This window comes from Scyliorhinus torazame, chromosome 10 (genome assembly GCF_047496885.1).
Source record: "Scyliorhinus torazame isolate Kashiwa2021f chromosome 10, sScyTor2.1, whole genome shotgun sequence".
NCBI lineage: Eukaryota > Metazoa > Chordata > Chondrichthyes > Carcharhiniformes > Scyliorhinidae > Scyliorhinus > Scyliorhinus torazame.
In genome coordinates this window covers 189,461,781-189,488,725 of record NC_092716.1, presented here as the reverse complement: position 1 = coordinate 189,488,725, position 26,945 = coordinate 189,461,781, and the positions used below count along the sequence as shown (strand labels likewise).

The 26,945-nt window shown below is 52.0% G+C and overlaps 1 protein-coding gene across 3 annotated transcripts in view; it reads left to right on the top strand.

The window, feature by feature from the left end:
• The window catches only part of galnt18b (UDP-N-acetyl-alpha-D-galactosamine:polypeptide N-acetylgalactosaminyltransferase 18b), a 453,243-nt gene that overhangs the window by 263,823 nt on the left and 162,475 nt on the right, over positions 1-26,945 (top strand). For all 3 annotated transcript variants that reach the window (XM_072466166.1, XM_072466165.1, XM_072466164.1), the window contains exon 4: positions 25,401-25,584. In XM_072466166.1, the coding sequence (XP_072322267.1) occupies positions 25,401-25,584 (184 nt within the window). The remainder of the gene's footprint in view (positions 1-25,400; positions 25,585-26,945) is intronic.

Sequence of the window (26,945 nt, the reverse complement as noted above, 5' to 3'; positions counted from 1 at the left end):
CCACAACCCAAAGATGTGCAGGTTAGGTGGATTGGCCATGCTAAATTACCCCTTAATTGGAAAAAAAATAATTGGGTACTCTAAATTTTTAAAAAAACTGTACAGATGGTTTTGCAAGACACCGACAATAGAGCTTCTGGCGGAGAGGAAAAATCTACAAATGAATTTTAATCTGCTAGTCACCAGCAAAGCGGTGTACCAACTCTACCAACACAGGGGACCTTTTATGAACATGGAGAGAAGGCCAGCCGCCTGCTGGCTCACGAGCTGAGAAGGCAGGTAACCATGAGGGAAATAGTGCAGGTGAAGGACAGCAGAGGCAGACTGGTAGCCAAACCCAAAAAGGTTAACAAAGCATTCAAGGCCTTCTACCGGGGACTGATGGGGATGGAACGGTTCCTCGATGGACAGGACATTCAAGTCGTGGGGGATGACAGGTGGAGGGGGTTGGAAGCACCGATAGGACTGGGAGAGATCATGGAGAGTATCGACTCCATGCAGGTGAGGAAGGCGCCAGGACCCGACCGGTTCCTGGCAGACTTTTACAAAAAATTCACAGACTGACTAGCGAGGGGCAACCTACCTCCAACGCAAACACAGGCCACCATGTTGCTGATGGCGAGAAAAGACAAAGATCCAACGGAATGCGGATCTTACCGACCCATTTCGCTGCTCAATGTGGATGCTCTAATACTCGCAAAAGTCCTGGCCAAGAGACTGGGGAACTACATACCGGAGGTGGTCGCAGAAAACGTGACAGGCTTTGTTAAGGGTAGACAGTTAACTGGGAGCATTAGACAGCTGCTGAATCTGATACTGGCCCCATCCGTGAGAGAACACCAGAGGTGATCGTTTTCCTGGATGCAGAGAAGGCCTTCGACAGAGTTGAGTGGAAGTACCTCATTGAGATACTAGAGCAGTTTGGGCTAGGGACAGGGTTCATCTCATGCGTGAAACTCCTGTACAACGCCCCCAAGGCGAGTGTTCGGACCAACACCACTAGCTCTAAATGCTTCCAGCTGCACAGAGGCACAAGGCAGAGATGCTCACTGTCCTCTATCTTATTCGCCCAGGCAGGTGAGCCGCTGGCGATCGCCCTGTGAGAGGCGGGAGGCTGGAGGGGAATCCGAAGAGGAGGCATGTGGGAGGCTTTCAAGTGGCAGTTGAAAGGAATACAGGACCGGCATGTTCCTGTGAGGAAGAGAGATAAATACGGCAATTTTCGGGAACCTTGGATGACGAGTGATATTGTAGGCCTCGTCAAAAAGAAAAAGGAGGCATTTGTCAGGGCTAAAAGGCTGGGAACAGACGAAGCCTGCGTGGAATATAAGGAAAGTAGGAAGGAACTTAAGCAAGGAGTCAGGAGGGCTAGAAGGGGTCACGAAAAGTCATTGGCAAATAGGGTTAAGGAAAATCCCAAGGCTTTGTACACGTACATAAAAAGCAAGAGGGTAGCCAGGGAAAGGGTTGGCCCACTGAAGGATAGGCAAGGGAATCTATGTGTGGAGCCAGAGGAAATGGGCGAGGTACTAAATGAATACTTTGCATCAGTATTCACCAAAGAGAAGGAATTGGTAGATGTTGAGTCTGGAGAAGGGGGTGTAGATAGCCTGGGTCACATTGTGATCCAAAAAGACGAGGTGTTGGGTGTCTTAAAAAATATTAAGGTAGATAAGTCCCCAGGGCCTGATGGGATCTACCCCAGAATACTGAAGGAGGCTGGAGAGGAAATTGCTGAGGCCTTGACAGAAATCTTTGGATCCTCGCTGTCTTCAGGGGATGTCCCGGAGGACTGGAGAATAGCCAATGTTGTTCCTCTGTTTAAGAAGGGTAGCAAGGATAATCCCGGGAACTACAGGCCGGTGAGCCTTACTTCAGTGGTAGGGAAATTACTGGAGAGAATTCTTCGAGACAGAATCTACTCCCATTTGGAAGCAAATGGACGTATTAGTGAGAGGCAGCACGGTTTTGTGAAGGGGAGGTCGTGTCTCACTAACTTGATAGAGTTTTTCGAGGAGGTCACTAAGATGATTGATGCAGGTAGGGCAGTAGATGTTGTCTATATGGACTTCAGTAAGGCCTTTGACAAGGTCCCTCATGGTAGACTAGTACAAAAGGTGAAGTCACACGGGATCAGGGGTGAGCTGGCAAGGTGGATACAGAACTGGCTAGGCCATAGAAGGCAGAGAGTAGCAATGGAGGGATGCTTTTCTAATTGGAGGGCTGTGACCAGTGGTGTTCCACAGGGATCAGTGCTGGGACCTTTGCTCTTTGTAGTATATATAAATGATTTGGAGGAAAATGTAACTGGTCTGATTAGTAAGTTTGCAGACGACACAAAGGTTGGTGGAATTGCGGATAGCGATGAGGACTGTCGGAGGATACAGCAGGATTTAGATTGTCTGGAGACTTGGGCGGAGAGATGGCAGGTGGAGTTTAATCCGGACAAATGTGAGGTAATGCATTTTGGAAGGTCTAATGCAGGTAGGGAATATACAGTGAATGGTAGAACCCTCCAGAGTATTGAAAGTCAAAGAGATCTAGGAGTACAGGTCCACAGGTCATTGAAAGGGGCAACACAGGTGGAGAAGGTAGTCAAGAAGGCATACAGCATGCTTGCCTTCATTGGCCGGGGCATTGAGTATAAGAATTGGCAAGTCATGTTGCAGCTGTATAGAACCTTAGTTAGGCCACACTTGGAGTATAGTGTTCAATTCTGGTCGCCACACTACCAGAAGGATGTGGAGGCTTTAGAGAGGGTGCAGAAGAGATTTACCAGAATGTTGCCTGGTATGGAGGGCATTAGCTATGAGGAGCAATTGAATAAACTCGGTTTGTTCTCACTGGAACGAAGGAGGTTGAGGGGAGACCTGATAGAGGTATACAAAATTATGAGGGGCATAGACAGAGTGGATATTCAGAGGCTTTTCCCCAGGGTAGAGGGGTCAATTACTAGGGGGCATAGGTTTAAGGTGAGAGGGGCAAGGTTTAGAGTAGATGTACGAGGCAAGTTTTTTACGCAGAGGGTAGATGGTGCCTGGAACTCGCTACCGGAGGAGGTAGTGGAAGCAGGGACGATAGGGACATTTAAGGGGCATCTTGACAAATATATGAATAGGATGGGAATAGAAGGATACGGACCCAGGAAGTGTAGAAGATTGTAGTTTAGTCGGGCAGCATGGTCGGCACGGGCTTGGAGGGCCGAAGGGCCTGTTCCTGTGCTGCACATTTCTTTGTTCTTTGTTCTTTGCAGGGAGCACAGAGTCTCATTCTATGCAGATGACCTGCTCCTCTGCATCTCGGACCTGCAAAACGGCATGAAACAAATCACGAAGCTCGTGGGAGAGTTTGGAGCCTTCTCAGTCTCCAAACTCAACCTGGGCAAGAGCAGAGTATTCCCAGTGAACCCGAGAAAGGGAGGGGCAGAGCTGGAGGCACGACCATTCAAGCTAGCCCAAAGCAAAATCCGCTACCTGGGGATCCAGATAGCCCACGACTGGACACGGATCCACAAATGGAACCTGATCAGTCTCGGAGGAAGGAAAAAAGGATCGACAGAGATGGGGTGCACTCCCACTTTCCCTGGCAGGGAGGTTGCAAACGATCAAAATGAACTCACTGCCCAGATTCTTCTTCCTGTTCAGATCCATACCGATCTACATCCCCCATGCCTTTTTCCAAGCAATAGAAAAAATAATGTTTGTGTGGGGAGGGAAAAATCCAAGAATTCCCAAAACAGTACTACAAAGGAGAAGAAACATGGGAGGCCTAGCCCTCCCGAACTTGCAATACTACCACTGGGCAGTCACTGCAGAGAATGAGGGGATGGTTGAAGGAACCAAATACTGAATGGGTGAGAATGTATGAGTCCTCCTGTACAGGAACGACCCTCCGGGCCCTCGCCACAACAGCACTCCCATCCCCACTAGCAAAGCACTCAACGAGCCCAGTGGTAGTAGCAACCTTGTGAACCTGGAACTAGATGAGGCAGCACTTTGTTCTGGCTGAGGTGTCCACCATGGTCCCCATCTCAGCAACCACCGGTTTCCACCAGCCATGCTCGATGCCAAGTTTAAGAGGTGGAGACAGGATGGGGGAAAACTGACCGTTAGGGACTTTTACATGGGGTACAGACTAGCGACCCTAGAGGAACTGACGGAGAGACTAAAACTATTAAGCGACAGGAACTCCGCAAGGAGATGACAATGTACGCAAGTATCCCAAGAAACACACTGGAGGGTGTCATAATATCCACTCATGTATATAATGAAGTGCAGACAGGCAGTGATTCACACACAGGATGACCAGTAAGCACACAGCACAGTGCAGCCAATCACCAGACAGGACACCACCACTATAAAGCCAGAGGGCACTAGGTTTCCCACTCTCTCTGGACCCAGCCACTGAGACAGTCAGAGTCCACGAGCTAGCACAGTGCAAACACTATGCGGTAGCTAGTAAGTCTGGTCAGGCTAGTACAAGGTCTCCAGTCAGTTCAGTATAGTGTCGACCCACAGTTAAATATGTATGTTAGTTCCATCGTTCAATAAAACCGTGTTGGATCTTCTACAGTGTTAGAGGTCTGTTTCTCGCATCGCTGCATCAAGTGCAGTCCACACCGAACCGACCTGCCTAACACATCAGAGGGCAGCACGGTGGCGCAGTGGATAGCACTGTTGCCTCATGGCACCAAGGTCCCAGGTTCGATCCCGGCTCTGGGTCACTGTCCGTGTGGAGTTTGCACATTCTCCCCCGTGTTTGTGTGGGTTTTGCCCCTACAACCCAAAGATGTGCAGGGTAGGTGGATTGGCCACACTGAATTGCCCCTTAATTGGAAAAAATGAATTGCGTACTCTAAAATTGAAAAGAAAAAAAGAAGAAACACATTGGACACGATCTTCCGGCCTAGTTGCGCTCTCGCTCAAGCAGAACAAGGTTGTGAATAGCGGGAGAGGCCAAAAACGAGATCTGCGCCAGGTGCCAAACCGTTTGCGATGCAACCGGCCCGCTCCCGAAGGCGAAATAGGGATCCCCACCATAGCATGGCGAGAAACCAATTATCACCACTTAAGCCCCATTTCCATACAATTAACGGGAGCCACCCCATACCCAACGGCCTCCTATCATTCAGTGGCCTCCCCAGCAAGTGCTCATGCTGGAACCGATTAGTACTCCTTTTGAAAACGGCATCTATGGTTAGCTGAGGAGGTGAGTATCCATCTTTGCTCACAGGCAAAGAGTCCAGGGGTGCTGGGCTTGCCACCTCAGTGCTCGGCGGGGGATGGGGGCCCCTCGGCTGAGGGTGGAGGACCCTCCGCAGGGGATGGGCCGCCATGGGAGGGTTGCTGAGCGGGCGCTGAGGGGGAAGCCGGAGAGGGCAACTGCTCGCGGCACCACTGTGCCAACCCCTGGATCGTGTGTACCCATTCCGGGGGCAACCCTTGTCGCTGCCCGTTGGCCCCAACGTCCACCCATAACCCCCACTGACTGCGGAGGCCTCTGGCCATGCAGGTGAAGGCTATAGCCTCTAGGGAATTGACAGTTGTGGTTAAGTGAGCACTTTACAGTGGACAACGCGGTGGCTCAGTGGTTAGCACTGCTGCCTCACGGCGCCGAGGTCCCAGGTTCGATTCCGGCTCTGGGTCACTGTCTGTGTAGAGTTTGCACATTCTCCTGGTGTTTGCGTGGGTTTCGCCCCCACAACCCAAAGATGTGTAGGATAGGTGGATTGGCGCTAAATTGCACCTTAATTGTAAAAAATGAATTGGGTACTCTAAATTCATTTTAAAAAATTGAGCATTTCACACAATCCAAGTGGATTCCCGTGGGTGGGCGGGCCATGTAGCATGTGTCATTGCGTAGCATTCCAATCAGACCATAATGCCTGGACATTGTGCCTGAACACTGCGGGAGGCAACTTCCAAACACCCAGGGGGTGGGACCTAGCTCCAGGGACATGTCCACAGTCAGCGGGTGGGTCAGTGCCATGGGGAGGGGGCCAGCGCTCGGTCCGATTGACGTTGTGAGTGGGTGTCCAGGGTACAGGGTCTGGGGTCTGGTGAGGGGGACCCGCTGCGGCTGGGGTGCGTGGGCAGGGCATTCCGGATGGGGGGACGGGCGATTGGAGGATTCTGGGACGGGAACCACCGCTGTCTGGCAGTGTAAAACCCTTTCCCAATGCCTTACAGATATTGAATGCTATGGCAAGGATTTTGGACCCAACAGAACTTGCTCTAGTGATGCTGGTGCTGCGCTATGCGGCCAGACTCCGGAGACAGTGGCAGCAGCATCTGCAGATGCTCGAGACAACAACCCATGTGCCGGACCCCGCCCCACACCCTGAGGACCCAGTCGCCCATAAGGCCAGGGAGGGACCCAGAGGGGGAGGCCCGTGACTGCCCAAGGTGTACAGGTGTCGCTGATCCTTTGAACAAATGACGGACATCGCGTGCCGCAGGAGGCTCTGCCTCAACAAGGAGACAGTGCAACAAGGCGATCTCGCGGACCTGCACCACATGGAGGAGGAGGACACCCACTCCCGGTGGCCGTCAAGGTCACCGCAGCCCTGAACCTTTACGCCTCGGTATCATTCCGGGGTCGAGTGGGGACCTGTGTGGTATTTCAGAGGCCACAGCCAGCAGGTACATCCGATGGTTCATGAATGCTCTGTATGTCCAGGCTGAAGACTACATCACCTTTGACATGGACCAAGCCTAACAAGATGTCCAGGCTGCAGGAATATCCACCATTGCCGGGATGCCCCAGGTCCAGGAGGTAATAGATGCCACGCATGTTGCCCTGCGCTCACCGGGCCATCTGGGGATGCCCTACGTGAACAGAAAGGATGCCCTCAACATACAACTCGTGAGCGACCACCAGATGAAGATAATGCTTCCCGGGGAGTGTGCATGACAGCTACATCCTGAGGCAGTTGGTCATCCCTGCCCTCTTCAAGGAGCACCCCAGGATGGGTGGCTGGCTCTTGGGCATAAGGGGTATCCACTGAGGGCCTGGCTAATGATGTCAATATGGAGGCTGGAGACCAAAGAGAAGACGCAATACAACGAGGCCAATGCAGCCACCCGGGCCGATGCCTCAACTGCACCAGTGGTGCCCTGCAGTACACTAGGACACTAACCAGGATCGCCCGCTTTGTTGTGGTCAGCTGTGTTCACCACAAGTTGGCACAGCAGCGGGGTGACGTGCTGGGGGTTGTTGATGAGGAACATTTGGCCACCGAGGAGGAGGAGGAGGCCAAGGACGAGGATATGAGGTGCCGGACAAGCAGGGGCTGGAGAACGAGGCAGGGGAGGATCCTGAGGCCCATCTGGAAGCTGCCGGACAGGCGGCAGCGGTGAGGGTCCGGCAAGCCTGGAGGGCCAGGGAGGCGCTTATACGCCTGCTTTTCCTAGGAGATGGTCTGGTCTATCTCGCATCCCCATGATGCACTCTGAGGTGGAGGCAGCCTGCTGTTTACCTCGTCCCGTGGCCTTCGATGCCCCTGGCGGGCGTCCCCTGGGGCCAGAGGCCCCCGTCTCACCATTTATGGCATATACACCGTCGTGCCGTCCTGTCCCGTGTGCTGACCCTGAGACGCGGCCTCATCAGAGGGGTGGGACTCGACTTCCGGGTGCGGCGATGACCAGCTGAGTCGCACGTTTCGGCAGCTCCCGGTGGAACGGACTTTTGGGCTCTTAATAAGAGCCCCAACGGCAATTTTGACGGCTAAAAACACTGTGCGGTAAACCAGAAGGGAATCCCCCCTGGATACGGATGAAAAAAGGAGAGGAAGGTGGCCGGATTGCGGTGGATCCTTTAGAGCAGCGGCAAGGAAGGCAAGCAAAAACCAAGATGGCGTCGGAAGGTGGCAGTTTAATATGGGGCCCTGAACAACACGAGTTTTTGAAACGCTGCGTGGAAGAACTCAAAAGGGAAATGAAGAAGGAGCTGTTGGACCCGATATTACAGACGATCGAAGGGCTAAAGAAGGAGCAAAAGACCCAGGAGCGGGAGCTTCGGGTCGTGAAGGCAAAGGCTGCCGAGAATGAGGACGACATACAGGGCCTGGTGGTGAAGACGGAGATGCACGAGGCACACCATAAACGATGTGTGGAAAGGCTGGAGGCGCTGGAGAACAACGCGAGGAGGAACAACCTAAGGATTCTTGGTCTTCCTGAAGGTGCGGAGGGAGCGGACGTCGGGGCATATGTGAGCACGATGCTGCACTCGTTAATGGGAGCGGAGGCCCCGGCGGGTCCGCTGGAGGTGGAGGGAGCATACCGAGTGATGGCGCGAGGACCGAGAGCAGGAGAAATTCCTAGAGCCATAGTGGTGAGATTCCTCCGTTTTAAGGACAGAGAGATGGTCCTTAGATGGGCAAAGAAAACTCGGAGCAGTAAGTGGGAGAACGCGGTGATCAGGGTATACCAAGACTGGAGTGCGGAGGTGGCGAGAAGGAGGGCGAGCTTTAATCGGGCCAAGGCGGTGCTTCACAAAAAGAAGATAAAATTCGGAATGCTGCAACCGGCAAGACTGTGGGTCACATATCAAGGGAGGAACCACTACTTTGAGACGGCGGGTGAGGCGTGGACTTTTATCGTGGAAGAAAAATTGGAATGAGCGGGTTATTAAAAAAAAGAACGTTTGAAACAAAGTGGTGGGGCGAGTATGGGGGGCGAAGAGGGGGGTAAAAAGGGGGGAAAGAGGAGTTTTATGTTATTAATCCTGCGATGTGGTAACTTTTCTCTCTTCCACAGGAGGTGGTGGGGGGAGGAAAGGAGGTGGAAGAGATGGGATGGGGCGTTGGCCATTGGGGGCGGGGCCAAGGGGGAAGCGCTGGCTCGGTTCCCGCGCTATGATAATCATGGCGGGAATAGGGAAGCAGGAAGGAGGGGGCGTCGCACGGTGCGAGCCGAGGTCACGGGGGGAAGCCGAGGTCGGCCAGAGTTTGCTGACTTCTGGGAGCAACATGGGGGGTGTAACTACGCTAGTGGGGGATCTAGCGGGGGGGGGTGGGAGGGGGGAATTACTGGGTTGCTGCTGCTGGGGAGAAGGGGGAGCCGGTATGGGGTGGGGTGGGCGGGGCGGGGGGGCACCGCCTTGGGGGGGACACAGCTGCGTGGGAACCGGGTGAGGAGCTGGAAAAAGGGATGGCTAATCGACAAGGGGGGGGGGGTAAAAAGCCCCCCAACCCGGCTGATCACGTGGAACGTGAGAGGGCTGAACGGGCCGATAAAGAGGGCATGGGTACTCGCACACCTTAAGAAACTAAAGGCAGACGAGGTTATGTTACAGGAGACGCACTTGAAACTGATAGACCAGGTTAGACTAGGCAAAGGATGGGTGGGGCAGGTATTTCATTCGGGGCTCGATGCGAAAAACAGGGGGGTGGCTATATTAGTGGAGAAGCGGGTAATGTTTGAGGCAAAGACCGCGGATAGCGGGGGCAGATACGTGATGGTGAGTGGTAAACTACAGGGGGAGACGGTGGTTTTGGTAAACGTATATGCCCCGAACTGGGATGATGCCAATTTTATGAGGCGTATGCTAGGACGCATCCCGGACCTAGAGGTGGGAAAGTTGGTAATGGGGGGAGATTTCAATACGGTGTTGGAACCAGGGCTGGACAGGTCGAGGTCCAGGACTGGAAGGAGACCGGCAGCAGCCAAGGTGCTTAAAGATTTTATGGAGCAGATGGGAGGAGTAGACCTGTGGAGATTTAGCAGACCTAGGAGTAAGGAGTTTTCGTTTTTCTCCTATGTCCACAAAGTCTATTCGCGAATAGACTTTTTTGTTTTGGGAAGGGCGTTGATCCCGAAGGTGTGGGGAACGGAGTATACGGCTATAGCCATTTCGGATCACGCTCCACATTGGGTGGACTTGGAGATAGGGGAGGAAACAGAAGGGCGCCCACCCTGGAGAATGGACATGGGACGAATGGCAGATGAGGGGGTGTGTCTAAGGGTGAGGGGGTGCATTGAAAAGTACTTGGAACTCAGTGATAATGGGGAGGTCCAGGTGGGAGTGGTCTGGGAGGCGCTGAAGGCAGTGGTTAGAGGGGAGCTGATATCAATAAGGGCACATAAAGGAGAGTAGGGAACGGGAGCGGTTGCTGCAAGAACTTCTGAGGGTGGACAGGCAATATGCGGAGGCACCGGAGGAGGGACTGTACAGGGAAAGGCAAAGGCTACACGTAGAATTTGACTTGCTGACAACGGGTACTGCAGAGGCACAGTGGAGGAAGGCACAGGATGTACAGTACGAATATGGGGAGAAGGCGAGCAGGTTGCTGGCCCACCAATTGAGGAAAAGGGGAGCAGCGAGGGAAATAGAGGGAGTGAGGGATGAGGAAGGAGAGATGGAGCGGGGAGCGGAGAGAGTGAATGGAGTGTTGAAGGCATTTTATAAAAAATTATACGAAGCTCAACCCCCGGATGGGAGGGAGAGAATGATGGGCTTTCTGGACCGGCTGGAATTTCCCAAGGTGGAGGAGCAGGAAAGGGTGGGACTGGGAGCACAGATTGAAATAGAGGAAGTAGTGAAAGGAATTAGGAGCATGCAGGCGGGGAAGGCTCCGGGACCGGATGGATTCCCAGTTGAATTTTACAGGAAATATGTGGACTTGCTCGCCTCGCTTCTGATGAGGACCTTTAATGAGGCAAAGGAAAGGGGACAGCTGCCCCCGACTATGTCTGAGGCAACGATATTGCTTCTCCTAAAGAAGGAAAAGGACCCGCTGCAATGCGGGTCCTATAGACCTATTTCCCTCCTAAATGTAGACGCTAAGATTCTGGCCAAGGTAATGGCAATGAGGATAGAGGATTGTGTCTCGAGGGTGGTCCTTGAGGACCAAACTGGGTTTGTGAAAGGGAGACAGCTGAATACGAATATACGGAGGCTGCTAGGGGTAATGATGATGCCCCCACCAGAGGGGGAAGCGGAGATAGTGGTGGCGATGGATGCCGAGAAAGCATTTGATAGAGTGGAGTGGGATTATTTGTGGGAGGTGCTGAGGAGATTTGGTTTTGAAGATGAGTATGTTGGATGGGTGCAGCTGTTGTATAGGGCCCCAGTGGCGAGTGTGGTCACGAATGGACGGGGATCTGCATACTTTCGGCTCCATAGAGGGACAAGGCAGGGATGCCCTCTGTCCCCATTACTGTTTGCACTGGCGATTGAGCCCCTGGCAATAGCATTGAGGGGTTCCAAGAAGTGGAGGGGAGTACTTAGAGGAGGAGAAGAACACCGGGTATCTCTGTATGCGGATGATTTGTTGTTATATGTAGCGGACCCGGCGGAGGGGATGCCAGAGATAATGCGGACACTTCGGGAGTTTGGAGAATTCTCAGGATATAAACTGAACATGGGGAAAAGTGAGTTGTTTGTGGTGCATCCAGGGGAGCAGAGCAGAGAAATAGAGGACTTTCCGCTGAGGAAGGTAACAAGGGACTTTCGTTACTTGGGGATCCAGATAGCCAAGAATTGGGGTACATTGCATAGGTTAAATTTAACGCGATTGGTGGAACAAATGGAGGAGGACTTCAAGAGATGGGACATGGTATCCCTGTCACTGGCAGGGAGGGTGCAGGCGGTTAAAATGGTAGTCCTCCCGAGATTCCTCTTTGTGTTTCAGTGCCTCCCGGTGGTGATCACGAAGGCTTTTTTCAAAAGGATCGAAAAGAGTATCATGAGTTTTGTGTGGGCCGGGAAGACCCCGAGAGTGAGGAAGGGATTCTCACAGCGTAGTAGGGATAGGGGAGGGCTGGCACTACCGAGCCTAGGTGAGTACTACTGGGCCGCCAATATCTCAATGGTGAGTAAGTGGATGGGAGAAGAGGAGGGAGCGGCGTGGAAGAGATTGGAGAGGGCGTCCTGTAGGGGGACTAGCCTACAAGCTATGGTGACGGCCCCATTGCCGTTCTCACCGAAGAAATACACCACAAGCCCGGTGGTGGTGGCGACTTTGAAAATTTGGGGACAGTGGAGACGGCATAGGGGAAAGACGGGAGCCTTGGTGGGGTCCCCGATAAGAAATAACCATAGGTTTGCCCCGGGGAGAATGGATGGGGGATTTGGAATATGGCAAAGAGCAGGAGTAACGCAACTGAAAGATCTGTTTGTGGATGGGAAGTTCGCAAGTCTGGGAGCGCTGACCGAGAAATATGGGTTGCCCCAAGGGAATGCATTCCGGTATATGCAACTGAGGGCTTTTGCGAGGCAGCAGGTGAGGAAATTCCCGCAGCTCCCGACGCATGAGGTGCAGGACAGAGTAATCTCAAAGACATGGGTGGGGGACGGTAAGGTGTCAGATATATATAGGGAAATGAGGGACGAGGGGGAGATTATGGTACATGAGCTGAAAGGGAAATGGGAAGAAGAGCTGGGGGAGGAGATTGAGGAGGGGCTGTGGGCGGATGCCCTAAGTAGGGTAAACTCATCGTCCTCGTTTGCCAGGCTAAGCCTGATACAATTTAAGGTGTTACACAGGGCGCATATGACTGGAGCACGGCTCAGTAAATTCTTTGGAGTAGAGGATAGGTGTGCGAGATGCTCGAGAAGCCCAGCGAATCACACCCACATGTTCTGGTCATGTCTGGCACTACAGGGGTTTTGGGTGGGGGTGACAAAGGTGCTTTCGAAGGTGGTGGGGATCCAGGTCGAACCAAGCTGGGGGTTGGCTATATTCGGGGTTGCAGAAGAGCCGGGAGTGCAGGAGGCGAAAGAGGCCGATGTTTTGGCCTTTGCGTCCCTAGTAGCCCGGCGCAGGATACTGTTGATGTGGAAGGAAGCCAAGCCCCCGGGGGTGGAGACCTGGATAAATGACATGGCAGGGTTTATAAAGCTGGAACGGATTAAGTTTGTCCTAAGGGGATCGGCTCAATGGTTCACCAGGCGGTGGCAACCGTTCGTCGAATACCTCACAGAAAGATAGAGGGAATGGAAAAGAAGAAGGCAGCAGCAGCCCAGGGGGTGGGGGGAGGAACCAGAAGGAGTCTCAGAGTTATTAATATATATGTATAATATGTATAGGTCGTTGCTATAAATAATTGTATATTGGACTGTTAAATCATATTTTTGGAGAGTGTTTATCTGAGACAAGGCAGTTGCCATTTAGTTTTAGTTTTCGTTTTTGTTATATATTATTTATTCTTTGTTTATAAAACAGGTCATTGTTATTTATACTGTTATATTATTGTGTAAAGGATACACAATGTACTGTGATGGTTGACCAAAAATTTTCAATAAAATATTTTTTTTTTAAAAAAGAGCGGTGGGACTCAGGAGAGCTGGTGGCCACTGTCGCCGTCCCATGGGATGGAACCGGGTTGGCACTCAGCACCTCCTCCTCCCGGTTAGTGTCCATAGGGCCCTGGGGTCCACCTTGGGACGGAGGGGCAGCTGTTTCGAGCCCAGCTGCCCCTGCATCATCTGGCTCTGCCAGCCCTAATGGTTCCCCATAGTCCGCACCATGGTGTCTACACCCTCGGCAATGCCCAACTGCGACTGGGACAAGCTCCGCAGAGCCTCGGCCATGCCCATCTGAGAGCAGGACATGTCCCGCAGAACCTCATCAAGGTTGGCCTGGTACTGGGTGACATCCCCCAGCGAGTCAGACATCCTGCCGAGACCCTCAGCCACTCCATCACCGACTGCACGATGCCTTGGACATCTTCACTCATGGTGCCGATGTCATGCACAGGCTCTCCACTGCGGTCGCAACCCCAGCAGTGTTGGCTTTGGTGCCACTCATTGCCGGCGCCATCTCCTGTGCCCCTAGCCTCTGGGACTCCTCCAACCGGCTATGGATCTGCTGGAGTGATGGTGACATCTCCCTCTGAATGCCCTGACCGCTCCCTAACATCTCCACCAGCTCCGGGTAACCCTGTCCCAGAGGCTCAGCATCAGGCTGGGACCCAGCTGGGTCCTGGGATCCAGAAGCCCTCTGACTGTTGTCTCGCCTGAAGGTTCCTGCCTCCACCAGGTGTATATCAGCAGCAGTGTGGTGCTCACCAGATTGTGCCCCAGAAACCTGACCACTAACATTTCCCACCGAGGTGAGTATATCCGCGTTGGTGGAGGGTGGGGATGACAGCTATGCCGTGACCACGGTTGCATCCTCAGAGCTCGCCTCCAAGGTGTTCTCCAGGATGGGCTGGCGCTGTTGGCTGGAGGACCTGTGGGAGAATGCACCTGTGGTCAGTGGGGGGGATGGGTCGGTCAGTAAGGCAATAACAACTCACGTTTGACAGATCCTCCGGGTGGAGCCGGTGGTTCCTCGCCTCTGCGGTGTTCACCAGCCTCCGCGTTGGTGAGCGCCCTGGCCTCGGTCACTTCCAGAGTCCGCTCCTTGAAGGCGGTAAGGATTCACAAGTCCCGCATCCCACCACCAGTCTGGGCCCTCTCCTGACAATTCTGGGAGAGCTTTTCCTGAGGAGACACAGAGGGCATTGTTAGCCACACGCGTGGTTCACAAATGTGGGGCTTTTTGGGGGCGGGGGGGGGGGGGGGGGGGGTTGGATGCTCCCTTGGGGGGTGGGGGGCATGATGGTGCCTACTCACTCTGGCTGCCCGGTGTAAATCGTTGGCCTTCTTCCTGCACTGTAGGCCAGTCCTCCTGGTCACACTCCCTGAGTTGACTGCTGCTTCCACCTCATCCCAGGCAGCACTGGCTGCCTGGTGGCTGACCCTCTGGGACCAACGGGAAACAGGACATCCCTTCTGGCCTCCACTGTGTCCAGGAACCTCCCCAGGTCAGCATCCCCGAATCTTGGGGCTACACTCCTCGGCGCCATTGTTGCGAGCTGGCTGGGATTGGCTGAGCCATTCACTAACTTGTTCTAAGACCTGTTCGAAGCCAACAACCAATAGAGCGGGAAGGCGTGATGCACGGGAGCCATCGGAACCACAGAGAGCAGACACAAATGGGAGGGGGAAATGGGCAGGGGGAGGGGGCAGGGGAGACCAGAAGAAACAACAAGGGGGGAGGCGAGAAAGCAGCCGACACAAGGACCAGAGGGCCCAACACAAGGCCACATGAAAGAGCACCCTGAAAAGCAGACTGACAACAGGAGAGGAAGGGAGGGGTGGCCAAGCGACAGGGAGAGGGAAGGGAGATGGAGGACACTGCCCACAGACAAACACCAAACAACCATTACGGTGAAGTAAAGGGCCAAGGGAAAGATCCTGAAACAGTGAAAGAAGGGAGGTAGGGGGGAGGGCGGGAGCAAGAGGGGGGGATGGGGGAAGGGGAGGTAGATACCGAAAAAGAACCAGTTGTAAATTGTAACCATTTCATCTATCTTTAATGAATGTACAGTGTAAAAATGAAAAACTTCAATAAAAATATTTGAAAAAACTTTTTACTCGTGTCCCTGTGTCCTTATTAAAATATTCTCTACTAAAATTAGCACATGGATTTAAAAGCCTCGCTGCAGCCATTCCTTAAAACCTATGTAGTTTTGTAAATTTTGATTAATTTCTCAACTTTGTTCCAAATCCAGTGAGAAGGCGAAGCTTTTTCTTTGAATATTTGCTCTCAACTATTGAACATCTCATGGCATTGCTTACAGATATAATGGACTACGGGGCGGGGGTCGTAGTCAGGGGGGAGGGGGGGGAGTGGGGGGCAGGGAGTGGGGGAGGGTGTGTACCATGGGTTGGGTTTTCATTCCTTCTGCTGTGAGTACTGATGGCTGGGCAGAATTCTGGCCTTGGGGGAGTTGGTTGAGGTAAAGACCATCTTTTAAAGGAAAATCAGATAAAGATTTGAAGTGAAGGAATATACAGGACCATTGGTGTGGAGGAGTTGGGTGTAGGGATGGATGAGCATAATGGAATTAATTTACCCAAAACCCAGCACATAGTCTATGGGCCGAATGGCCTCATTCTTCTCTGTAAATTCTGATTTTACATTCCGGTTTCAAGCAAGACCAGATTAACCTCTTCAACAAAATCAGTGTGAGAATTTGGAGCTTGATGCATTGGAGTTTAATTTTTATTCAAATTAATTTATTCAGTGGTGCAGGAGTCACTGGCTAGGCCAGCATTTATGGCCCATCCCAACTTGTCGGTCAAAAGATGCGATGAGCCGGCCACCTTGAACTGGTGCAGTCTATGTGTAGGCAGACCCACAGTGCTGTTAGAGAGAGTTAGGGTCTCTGGATCGTTACCCAGAGACAATGAAGGCACGGCGATACAGTCCTAAATCCCAGCTGCAGGATCAATCAGTATTTAAAAGGCACTTACCCTTTAATGGAATACAGAGAAAAAGAGAGAAGCTGGGTTTGAAACGGTTAAAGTGATCTGCCAAAACCTTTTAAAAATGGTGAATCTCTGATGGGCTGAATGGACTCTTCCTGTTCTGAGAACTCAGTATTTCCCAGTTATAGTCCCGTGTCTATTCTTGTGGGTGTGATAACACATGTCTTCACATTCTGTAGAGTGCAGACAAATCAAAGTGTTTCTAAAATCACGTTGATGTGGCAACTGGGTGGGCTGATTACGAAGTGAGAAACCTGCGACCAGGATCTCACTGTGGCTGATATCTGCAGTCATTATTATGGGGTTTGCAAGTTATTGTCAAGAAGCTGAGGCTTTGAGCAGCTTTCCCTCCTTCCTCTTTGTGTCCGCTTGTGGAAAATTCTGGAACCGCTCTCGCACAGTTACTTGATCCAACGCAGCCCTATTTCCAGTCACTGGAACTAAAGGTTAACACTGGGGTTGAGACAGTCCCGAGGCCAGGCTGAAGCGTAAATAGAAGTGTGGCTCATTCATTCGTATTGCTGCCCCACCCCCTCCACTATCTGAAGTTGAAGTAGTTTCTATTTAAATGTAACTAAGGAAATGGCGGTCCCTGGTGGCACCAGCATTAACAGCGGCCATTTAGCTTTGTGAATGGGATGACTGGGCTGGATTGCCGAGGCTGGCAGTGGGAAATGAGGCGGGCACTTCATTGTGCGACAAGGAAAATGTCAGAATCTTTTTTTTTAAAGTATTTTTATTCAACAAATTTTCAACAGTTTTACAATACAAAACAACCCCCCCCCCAAAAAATCCCAGCCCATCCAACCCAACCCCCCCCCACAATTCCCTCAGCAGCCAATGGTAACCAACTCCTGAAAATGCATGATGGACAAACCCCGACAGTTGTAGAATTATAGAGGCCCTCAGTCCGTCCCCCCGGAGCAAACTTCATCTTTTCCAGGGTCAGAAATTCCACACCGAGGCACAGGGTGGAGAAGTTGACCTCCACCCCAACAAGACCCGCCCACAAGCAATCAGCGAGGCGAAGGCTGAAACATCTGCCCCCGTACCTGCCTGCAGCTCCGGCCGGTCCTACATCCCGAATATGGCTTCTAGGGGACCGGGCTCCACGTCCACATGCAGAACCCCCAAAATGGTGCTGAACACCATCCTCCAAAACCTTTCCAGCTTCGGGCAGGACCAAAACATATGCACATGGTTCGCAGGATCCCTCCCACATCACTCACAGGCATCCTCCACCCCTTCGATCAGCCGACTCATCCTAGACTCTATATGGTACAGCCTGTATACTACCTTCAGCTGTATCAGCCCCAATTTTGCACACAAAGTTGAAATATTTACCCTCTGTAGCACCTCGCACCACAGACCCTCCTCCAGCGCTCCCGCCACTTTTCCTCCCATTTTGCCTTAACCCCCTCCAAGGATGCACTATACTCCACCAAGATCCTCCTGTAAATTGATGAGACAACCCCCCCCCCCCCTCCATATCCCCCACCGACAGCACCGCCTCCAGCAACGCGGAGGCAAGCACTACTGGGAAAGTCGGGAAGACCTTCCTCACAAAGTCCCGCACCTGCATACACCTGAAGCTTTCGCCCTGCGTCGACCCAAACTTCTCACCCAACTCCTCCAAACTTGCAAATCGTCCTCCCAGAAACAAATCCTTCATTTCCTTAATCCCCCTCTCTTCCCATTCCCGGTACCTTGCATCCATCCTCCTTGGCTCGAACCCATGATTCCCCCTGATCGGCATCCCCCCCTGACCCAGCTGCCAACCTAAAATGCTGCCTAAACTGTGTCCTGATCTAAAATGTGGCCACCACCATCGGACTCACTGAGTACATCCCTTGGGGCCATTGGGAGTGGCGCCATTGCCAGCACCCGCAGTCCCGACCCCCTGCAAGAGCCCCATCGTCACTCATGTGTCCCACCGCTCAAACCCTGAACCTTCTCTGCATTCGCCGGCCAATAATATTACAACAAATTCAGGAGGCCTAACCCCCCCCTCCTCCCTGCCTGCCGTCCCCAGTGCAGTATCACCTTCCGAATCCTGGCCACCTTCCCCACCCAAACATACAAGGATATCAGCATGTCCATCCCCCTAAGAAAATACCGTGGGCAAAAAGACCAGCAGGCAATGATACAAGAACAGGAATCGTGGCAAATCATTATCTTTACTGCTGGCACCCAACCCACCAACGACAGAGAGAGATTGTTCCGCCTCAACAAATCAGCCTTCACCCTCCCCACGAAGCTAGTGAAATCAAACCTTTGAAGCCCTGCCCAATCCCGGGCAATCAGCACCCCCAAATACCTGAAATGAGACTCCGCCAGGCGAAATGGCAGCCCCCCCAAACCCCGCTCCCACTCCTGGAGGGGAGACCACAAAAATACTCACTTTTCGCTAAATTCAATTTGCACCCTGAAAACGTCCCAAATCACTGGTGCAATCCCATTATGCTCCCCACCAAAGAGCTTGGCTTTGAAAGATACAGCAGAAAATCATCTGCATATAAAGACACCCTAATAATAGTAATAATCTTTATTAGTGACACAGGTAAGCTTACATTAACACTGCAATGAAGTTACTGTGAAAAGCCCCTAGTCACCACATTCAGCTGTACAAAACTTTGGTAAGGCCACATTTGGAGTACTGTGTACAGTTCTGGTCGCCTCATTTTAGGAAGGATGTGGAAGCTCTGGAAAAGGTGCAAAGAAGATTTACCAGGATGTTGCCTGGAATGGAGAGTAGGTCTTACGAGGAAAGGTTGAGGGTGCTAGGCCTTTTCTCATTAGAGCGGAGAAGGATGAGGGGCGACTTGATAGAGGTTTATAAGATGATCAGGGGAATAGATAGAGTAGACAGTCAGAGACTTTTTCCCCAGGTGGAACACACCATTACAAGGGGACATAAATTTAAGGTGAAAGGTGGAAGATATAGGAGGGATATCAGAGGTAGGTTCTTTACCCAGAGAGTAGTGGGGGCATGGAATGCACTGCCTGTGGAAGTAGTTGAGTCGGAAACATTAGGGACCTTCAAGCAGCTGTTGGATAGGTACATGGATTACGGGAAAATGATATAGTGTAGATTTATTTGTTCTTAAGGGCAGCACGGTAGCATTGTGGATAGCACAATTGCTTCACAGATCCATGGTCCCAGGTTCGATTCCGGCTTGGGTCATTGTCTGTGCGGAGTCTGCACGTCCTCCCCGTGTCTGCGTGGGTTTCCTCCGGGTGCTCCGGTTTCCTCCCACAGTCCAAAGATGTGCGGGTTAGGTGAATTGGCCAATGATAAATTGCCCTTAATGTCCAAATTGCCCTTGGTGTTGGGTGGAGGTGTTGAGTTTGGGTAGGGTGCTCTTTCCAAGAGCTGGTGCAGACTCGGAGGGCTGAATGGCCTCCTTCTGCACTGTGAATTCAATGATAATCTATGATTATTCTAGGACAAAGGTTCGGCACAACATCGTGGGCCGAAGGGCCTGTTCTGTGCTGTATTTTCTATGTTCTATTCCGGCGTCTGTTCGGGTACACAGAGGGAGAATTCAGAATGCCCAATTCATCTAACAAGCATGTCTTTCGGGAGGAAACCGAAGTAGCCGGAGGAAACCCACGCAGACACAGGGAGAACGTGCAGACACTGCACAGACAGTGACCCAAGCCGGGAATCGAACCTGGGACTCTGGTGCTGTTCCACTGCCCCCCTATCCAGTTCCACAACCCCAAGCTCCTCAGCGCAACAGCCAAGGGCTCTCTAGTCAATATAAACAGAAGGGGGGACATGGGCATCCCTGTCTCGTACCCCGGTGCAATGCAAAATACCCTGAGTTCATACTATTGAAATGTCAGGTACGCGAAGGCGGGGTGAAAGTAGCGAATTAAGGTTGTGGCGACGAACTGAAGGTGGCTTAACCAGCCAGGTGGCAAGAGGGGGGAAACTATTTTTAAAGGATTAGATTGTCGTGCATACTTATTAAAACCACTTATTTTGCCAATTAAAATGATGCCTTTGCAATTAACTGTGCAGCTATCGAGAATCATGTTCCTTCAGATTCACTACTGGTTAAAAGTGGCATGCAGTGGGTGAGCTGATCTTCCTGATGGATTTACACTGCGTAGGGGCTTTTCTTTCATGGGCAGCTTTGTTGGACCACGGTGATCGAAGAAGGGAGGGTGGGTCGTAGAAGACCTACCGAGGGCACTTTGGGGAGGGGGGAGCAAAGGGAGAAAGTTGAACTACACATGAGAGAATGCCAATGTCCACCAGATGGTAGGATAAGCATGATCATGGGCAAAGCCAGAGTTAGCCAGGTAAGGTCAATGGTGAGTTCCTGAGCGCCATGGGTAAGACAGGATAGGCCAAGGGTGATGGACGAAGGTTCAGTTTTGACTAATGGCAGGTCAACCCTAACCCTAACCCTAACGGGCGGCAGGCAAGGGTAAATGAATAGGGTGAGGGAGACAATGGCATTGTGGTAATGTCACTGGACTATTAATCCAGAGACCCAGGCTCTTGCTCTGAGGACATGTGTGCAAATCCCAGCAGATGGTAATTTGGAATTGAAAACCGGTCTCAATCAAGCACTGAACAATTGTACAATCTTTTCCCCCTTGTAAAACTAAATAAATGAAACCATCCTAAACAACAAACACATTGAGTCATTTATTACAGTTCGGCGTGTCTGTTTTCTCTCAATACAGAAATAGTCTTTGAGATATGAAAGTTGCTGATGAGGACATGCTGAGATTGATGAACTTGAGTTTGTGATTCTGCTTTGATCAGCTGGCAGATGATCACATGGTAGTCGCTCGTCGTGAAATTACGTGTGCCCTTAATCACTGTCTTTCGATATCATAGGCTTCTCTCCAAGCAGCACGGTAGCACAGTGGCTAGCACTGTTGCTTCACAGCGCCAGGGTCCCGGGTTTGATTCTCTCTTGGGTCGCTGTCTGTGCGGAGTCTGCACATTCTCCCCGTGTCTGAATGGGTTTCCTCCGGGTGCTTCAGTTTCCTCGCAGAAGTCCCGAAAGACGTGCTTGTTAGGGGAATTGGATATTCTGAATTCTCCCTCGGTGTACGCAAACAGGCGCTGGAGTGTGGCAACGAGGGGATTTTCAATGTTCGTGTAAGCCTACTTGTGACACTAATAAAGATTATTATTATTATTATCTAGGCTTTCATTTTGTATTGCCATCCAACAGATATGACTGAACAACTGCGTGACTGCTCTGGTCCTGATAGAGATGATAAAAGTTTATGGTCAATATTTGGCTGTTTAATGTGAACCCAATCTCCAACGTCAAATTGTGGTTCTCTTGTGTGTGTTTGCTTGTTGAAGTACTTGCTTGCTTTAACTTGTCACTTTGCGATTTCTTCAGCTTCTTGCTCTCATTGAATGGCGGTGGAGGCTTGAGAAGCGTGCCAGAGTCAGGACCAGTCATAGGTTTGGCTGATGCCTTTCTGGCTGGGAATGGTGGAGTGGATCGATATGTGTGAAGTAGGGTGTGAATAGATTGTGCAAACGTTTTGCCTTCCAATGTACTAGGTCTCAGACTGTCCTTGATCACTGTGTTGAATCGGACAACACCACCATTCTATTGCATGTTATATCCTAATGTCAGACGGCGGTGAATTCCGTGGATTGTTAGGAACTTCGTGAACTGACTGGAATCAAATTGTGGTCCATTGTCTGGAGTGATAGTCTGGCAAACCCCAGTCCGTAAACAACTTGTCTCGAATATCAATGACTAAAATGGTGGTTATATAATTTGTTGTAGCAATTTCCGTCCCTTTGCTAGGTAGATCTTGAACAACAAACAAAGTAGTTTATTGCTAGTACAGAACACATCACAATATAACAAGTGATTACAAGGTTCATATTTGTCATTTAATTACTTGCTCAACAGCAGCAACACCAGGCATAATGATAGGCAGCAAATCATTATTAGAACCCACGGGAGCTTAAAGTCTTAAAGAAAAGACCTTGCTTTATGTAACACCTATCACATCCTCAGGTGTCCGCTTTGACACAGAGGGTAGCAATCTCACCTCTGGATCAGAAACACGGTAGTTCACATTTGACTCCAAAACTTGAACAAGCTTAATTTAAGCTATTTATTTCAATACTGAGGAAGGATGAACTCTCGAAGGGAACATAGTGAGGGGGTACTGCACTGTCGGAGGGTCAATACGAGGGCGTGTTGCACTGTCAGAGGGTCAGTACTGAGGGAGTGCTGCACTGTCAGAGGGTCAGTACTGAGGGAGAGCTGCACTGTCAGAGGGTCAGTACTGAGGGAGAGCTGCACTGTCAGAGGGTCAGTACTGAAGGAGAGCTGCACTGTCAGAGGGTCAGTACTAAGGGTGAACCACACTGTCGGAGTGCTAAAGAATATCTGATGAGAGTGGGAATTTGATGCAGAGGGTAAGCAAGTGCTAGGTACTTAATGCCAATGGGCATCAGTGAATGTATTAATAATCTGTCGCCTATTGCACACATCAGGGGCGAAATTCTCCAGAAAAGGCGCGATGTCCGCCGACTGGCGCCCAAAACGGCGCAAATCAGTCGGGCATCGCGCCGCCCCAAAGGTGCGGAATGCTCCGCATCTTTGGGGGCCAAGCCCCAACCTTAAGGGGCTAGGTCGGCGCCGGACGAATTTCCGCCCCGCCAGCTGGCGGAAAAGGCCTTTGGTGCCCCGCCAGCTGGCGCGGAAATGACATCTCCGGGGGGCGCATGCGCGGGAGCGTCAGCGGCCGCTGACGGCATTCCCGCGCATGCGCAGTGGAGGGAGTCTCTTCTGCCTCTGCCATGGTGGAGACCGTGGCGGAGGCGGAAGGGAAAGAGTGCCCCCACGGCACAGGCCCGCCCGCGGATCGGTGGGCCCCGATCGCGGGCCAGGCCACCGTGGGGGCACCCCCCGGGGTCAGATCGCCCCGCGCCCCCCCCCCCCCCCCCCCCCCAGGACCCCGGAGCCCGCCCACGCCACCTTGGTTTGATTTATGCCGGCGGGACAGGCAATTTCTGGGCGGGACTTCGGCCCATCCGGGCCGGAGAATCCAGCGGGGGGTCCCGCCAACCGGCGCGGCCCGATTCCCGCCCCCGCCCAATCTCCGGGAGCGGCGACTTCGGCGGGGCCGGGGGCGGGTTTCACGGCGGCCAACGGCCATTCTCCGATGTCTGCACTTTCATTCCCCCCCCCCCCTTCCCCATTTACCTTTCTTTTACTCTCCCCTTCCTGCTTACACCCTTTTTTTTTCATATTGCAATCAAGATACAACCCAAATTACAAGATATATTTTCCGGCCAATCCCGCCGGCGGGATCTTCCAGCCCCATCGATAGTGATCCCACTCCCCTGCTGCGGGTTCCCTGGTGGTGGGGCAGGGGGCTGCAAACAATGGGAAAACCCATTGACAGTAGCGGAAGATCCTGCCGCTGGCCAATGGCCTCTGCTGCTGCAGAATGCGCTGTGGGGGTGACGGAAAATCCTGTCCATTATGTACCTGTTAGTTCAGGCTTTAAGGAATCAAGTATATGACACATACATCCAGGCCCTTAACCCTGTAATTCCCGCTCTAAATTTGTCTACTCCCGTACCTCTTCATTTTAAGGCACTCCTTAAAACCTACTTCTTTGACCAACCTTTTGGTCACCTGGTCTCTCGGTGTCAAGTGTTGTTTGCAATTTTTAAATGTCGCCCCGATTTTTAGTCCTCTCTCAGCCACCCCACTGCACCCAATTTACCTCTTAATAGGTCCTCCAGCCCCCCCCCTCATCACCCTATCTTTTAAGGGCAAGGCACCCGGGCCCGATCCCTGGCACGGAACCCAGGCACCTTGACACTGATAGTCTGGCACCCTGCCAGTGCCATGGTGCCCAGGTGCCAGTGCCAGGCTGGCAGTGCCAAGGTGCCTCGGTACCAGCGGGAGTGCCAAGGTTCCACCCTGCCACGTCCCCAACCCCCTGGGTCTCTAATGGCCTGGGAGACCCCCCTGAAGCCATTACACCTGGTCCACGTTTGTGGAAACCATTGCTAAATGACGACCTGGTGAGGGGTCCCAGGTGAGACCGTTAGTTCCTGGGCCCCGGGAGAATTCGGCGCAGACATATTTAACTGAGCCTAATGACTCACTTAAATATGCTAATGTGGACCTCGCCCAGATCCTGTTGAATCTCACGAGATGTTTCGAGTATTGCGAACCTCTTAAGAGGCCTCTCCTGCCTGACTTTCTGACGCAACGAGGCTGGTAAGTCACACCCTACCTCTTTGGACAAGCATTTGGTCACATGTCCTAATTGTGGCGATATGCATCACTGTAAATACACAAAGGGTTAATGTAGATACACTAGGACACTGTAAATGCACAAGGGGTTAATGTAAATACACTGGGACTAAATAGACACTAGAGGGAGCACCAGAGACATCATGACACACAGACATTCAACCAATAGGTCAGTAAGACAGGACACGACCAATGGGCAGTCAAGACACACCCAGAGGTGATACTACCACAAGGGGGCTACCCATATAAAAGGACAGGGCACACATGCTCTTTCTCTTTTCCATAAGCGACACTCAGAGAGACAGGGGCAGATCAGGAAGCATCACGCCCATCTCATGGATTAGAGTAGGCTGAAGCAGGTTATGCTACATGAAGAAGCATAACACAACACTAATGCCTTCTTAAATAAAAACCGCAAATACTCAGCAGATCAGCCAGAATCTGGGGAAAGAGGAACAGAGGAACATTTCAAGTTAATGAGCTTCAGCAGGACTGAACAATATCAGAGAATTAGCAGGTTTAATGTAAATACAAATTCAGGGAAAGGCGGGGGGGGGGGGGTGTAAAAAAGGATAAAAAGTGATAGTGACACACCAAAAGGGATGATAGCTAATGAGAGGATGGGGCAGATGCAGCCATCCTTGCCAACAATATGTTTAATTTCCAGCACCCATAGTATTTTACCTTTATAGTGACGTCCGACCCTATGTAGCTTTGTGGCAATTTATGATTGATCCAATTTCTGAGAAGGCCTTAGGATGTTTTATTATTCTCTCAAGGCGCTATGTTAATGCAACTACCAGTCGGTCTGCAAGACTCCAGTGTGACTTTACTAATGACTGATATTTCTTCAACTTGCAGACGAACTCAAAGAGAAGTTGCAAGCTTATGTTGATGAAGCGAACGCACGTCAGCCAGGCTTTGTAAAGATGATCCGACACACCAAACAGGAAGGCCTGATCCGATCTCGAGTCAGTGGCTGGAGAGCAGCGACAGCTCCCGTTGTTGCCCTCTTTGACGCACACGTCGAGTTCAGTGTTCAATGGTAACTATCATTTTGTGCTGTAAATCCCTGGAATTCTCACAGACTGACTCCACCCAGCCAAAGTTGGCCACATCCCTATTTCCAAATGTGCAATGAGAATGTGACACTTAAAGAGTAAATAAACCAGTGAAAACTTTCTTCGAATGAAACTACTTCCTGTTATTATAAAGGACGGGATTTACTGCCATCGTCGCGCCCAGTCTGGTGACGCGATGATGCCGTTGAATTTTGCGAGAGGCATCCGGGGAGATTTGCAAAGCTTAGACGTCTCGCGAAATTCGGCCAAACCTCACGAGACGTCACTCTCTTGATCTCGCACTCACTGGGCGTGATCCAGATCAGCATACTTAAATGAGCCATTAGACTTATTTAAATACGTCTGTGCCATATTTTTCCAGAACCCAGGAACTTTAGGCCTCCCCAATGAGGCCTCGACCAGGCGCCGTTTAGTACTGGCCCGCGCAAACGTGGACCATTCGTTACAGCACCTGGGGATGCCTCTCAGGCCATTGGAGACCCAAGGTGATCGGGCTCTGGGTAGGGTGGTACCCTGGGCACTCGGGCACCTTGGCATTACCAGCCTCACTACTTGGCAGTGCCACCAAAGTGCCGTTGAATAGTGGGATGTTTCTTGGTGCTGCAGCCGCTGAGAAAAACTCCGTCAACCGCGCTGAAAACCAGACTCTGATTTTCTCCCCCCATTAAATCGTGTCCAAAGTCATGCAAGAAAGAATGTTCGAGCATGTATTTAATCTGGAACATCGAGTCTGTCCTGGTGTTTGACCCCACATGGATTCACCCTAACCCAGTCTAATTTCCCCTCCCCCTCACTCTCCATATATTTTAATATTCCACCCAGTCTAATCCCACTCACCACCTCACTCCTCGGGCGTCATTCTCCGACCCCCCGCCAGGTCGGAGAATGGCCGTTGGCCGCCGTGAATCCCGCCCCCGGCCCCGCCGAAGTCTCCGGTACCGGAGATTGGGCGGGGGCGGGAATAGGGCCGCGCCGGTTGGCGGGACCCCCCGCTGGATTCTCCGGCCCGGATGGGCCGAAGTCCCGTCCAGAAATTGCCTGTCCCGCCGGCGTAAATCAAACCTGGTATTTACCGGCGGGACCAGGCGGCGTGGGTGGGCTCCGGGTCCTGGGGGGGGGGCGCGGGGCGATCTGACCCTGGGGGGTGCCCCCACGGTGGCCTGGCCCGCGATTGGGGCCCACCGATCCGCGGGCGGGCCTGTGCCATGGGGGCACTCTTTCCCTTCCGCCTCCGCCACGGCCTCCACCATGGCGGAGGCGGAAGAGACTCTCCCCACTGCGCATGCGCGGGAAACTGACAGCGGCCGCTGACGCTCCCGCGCAT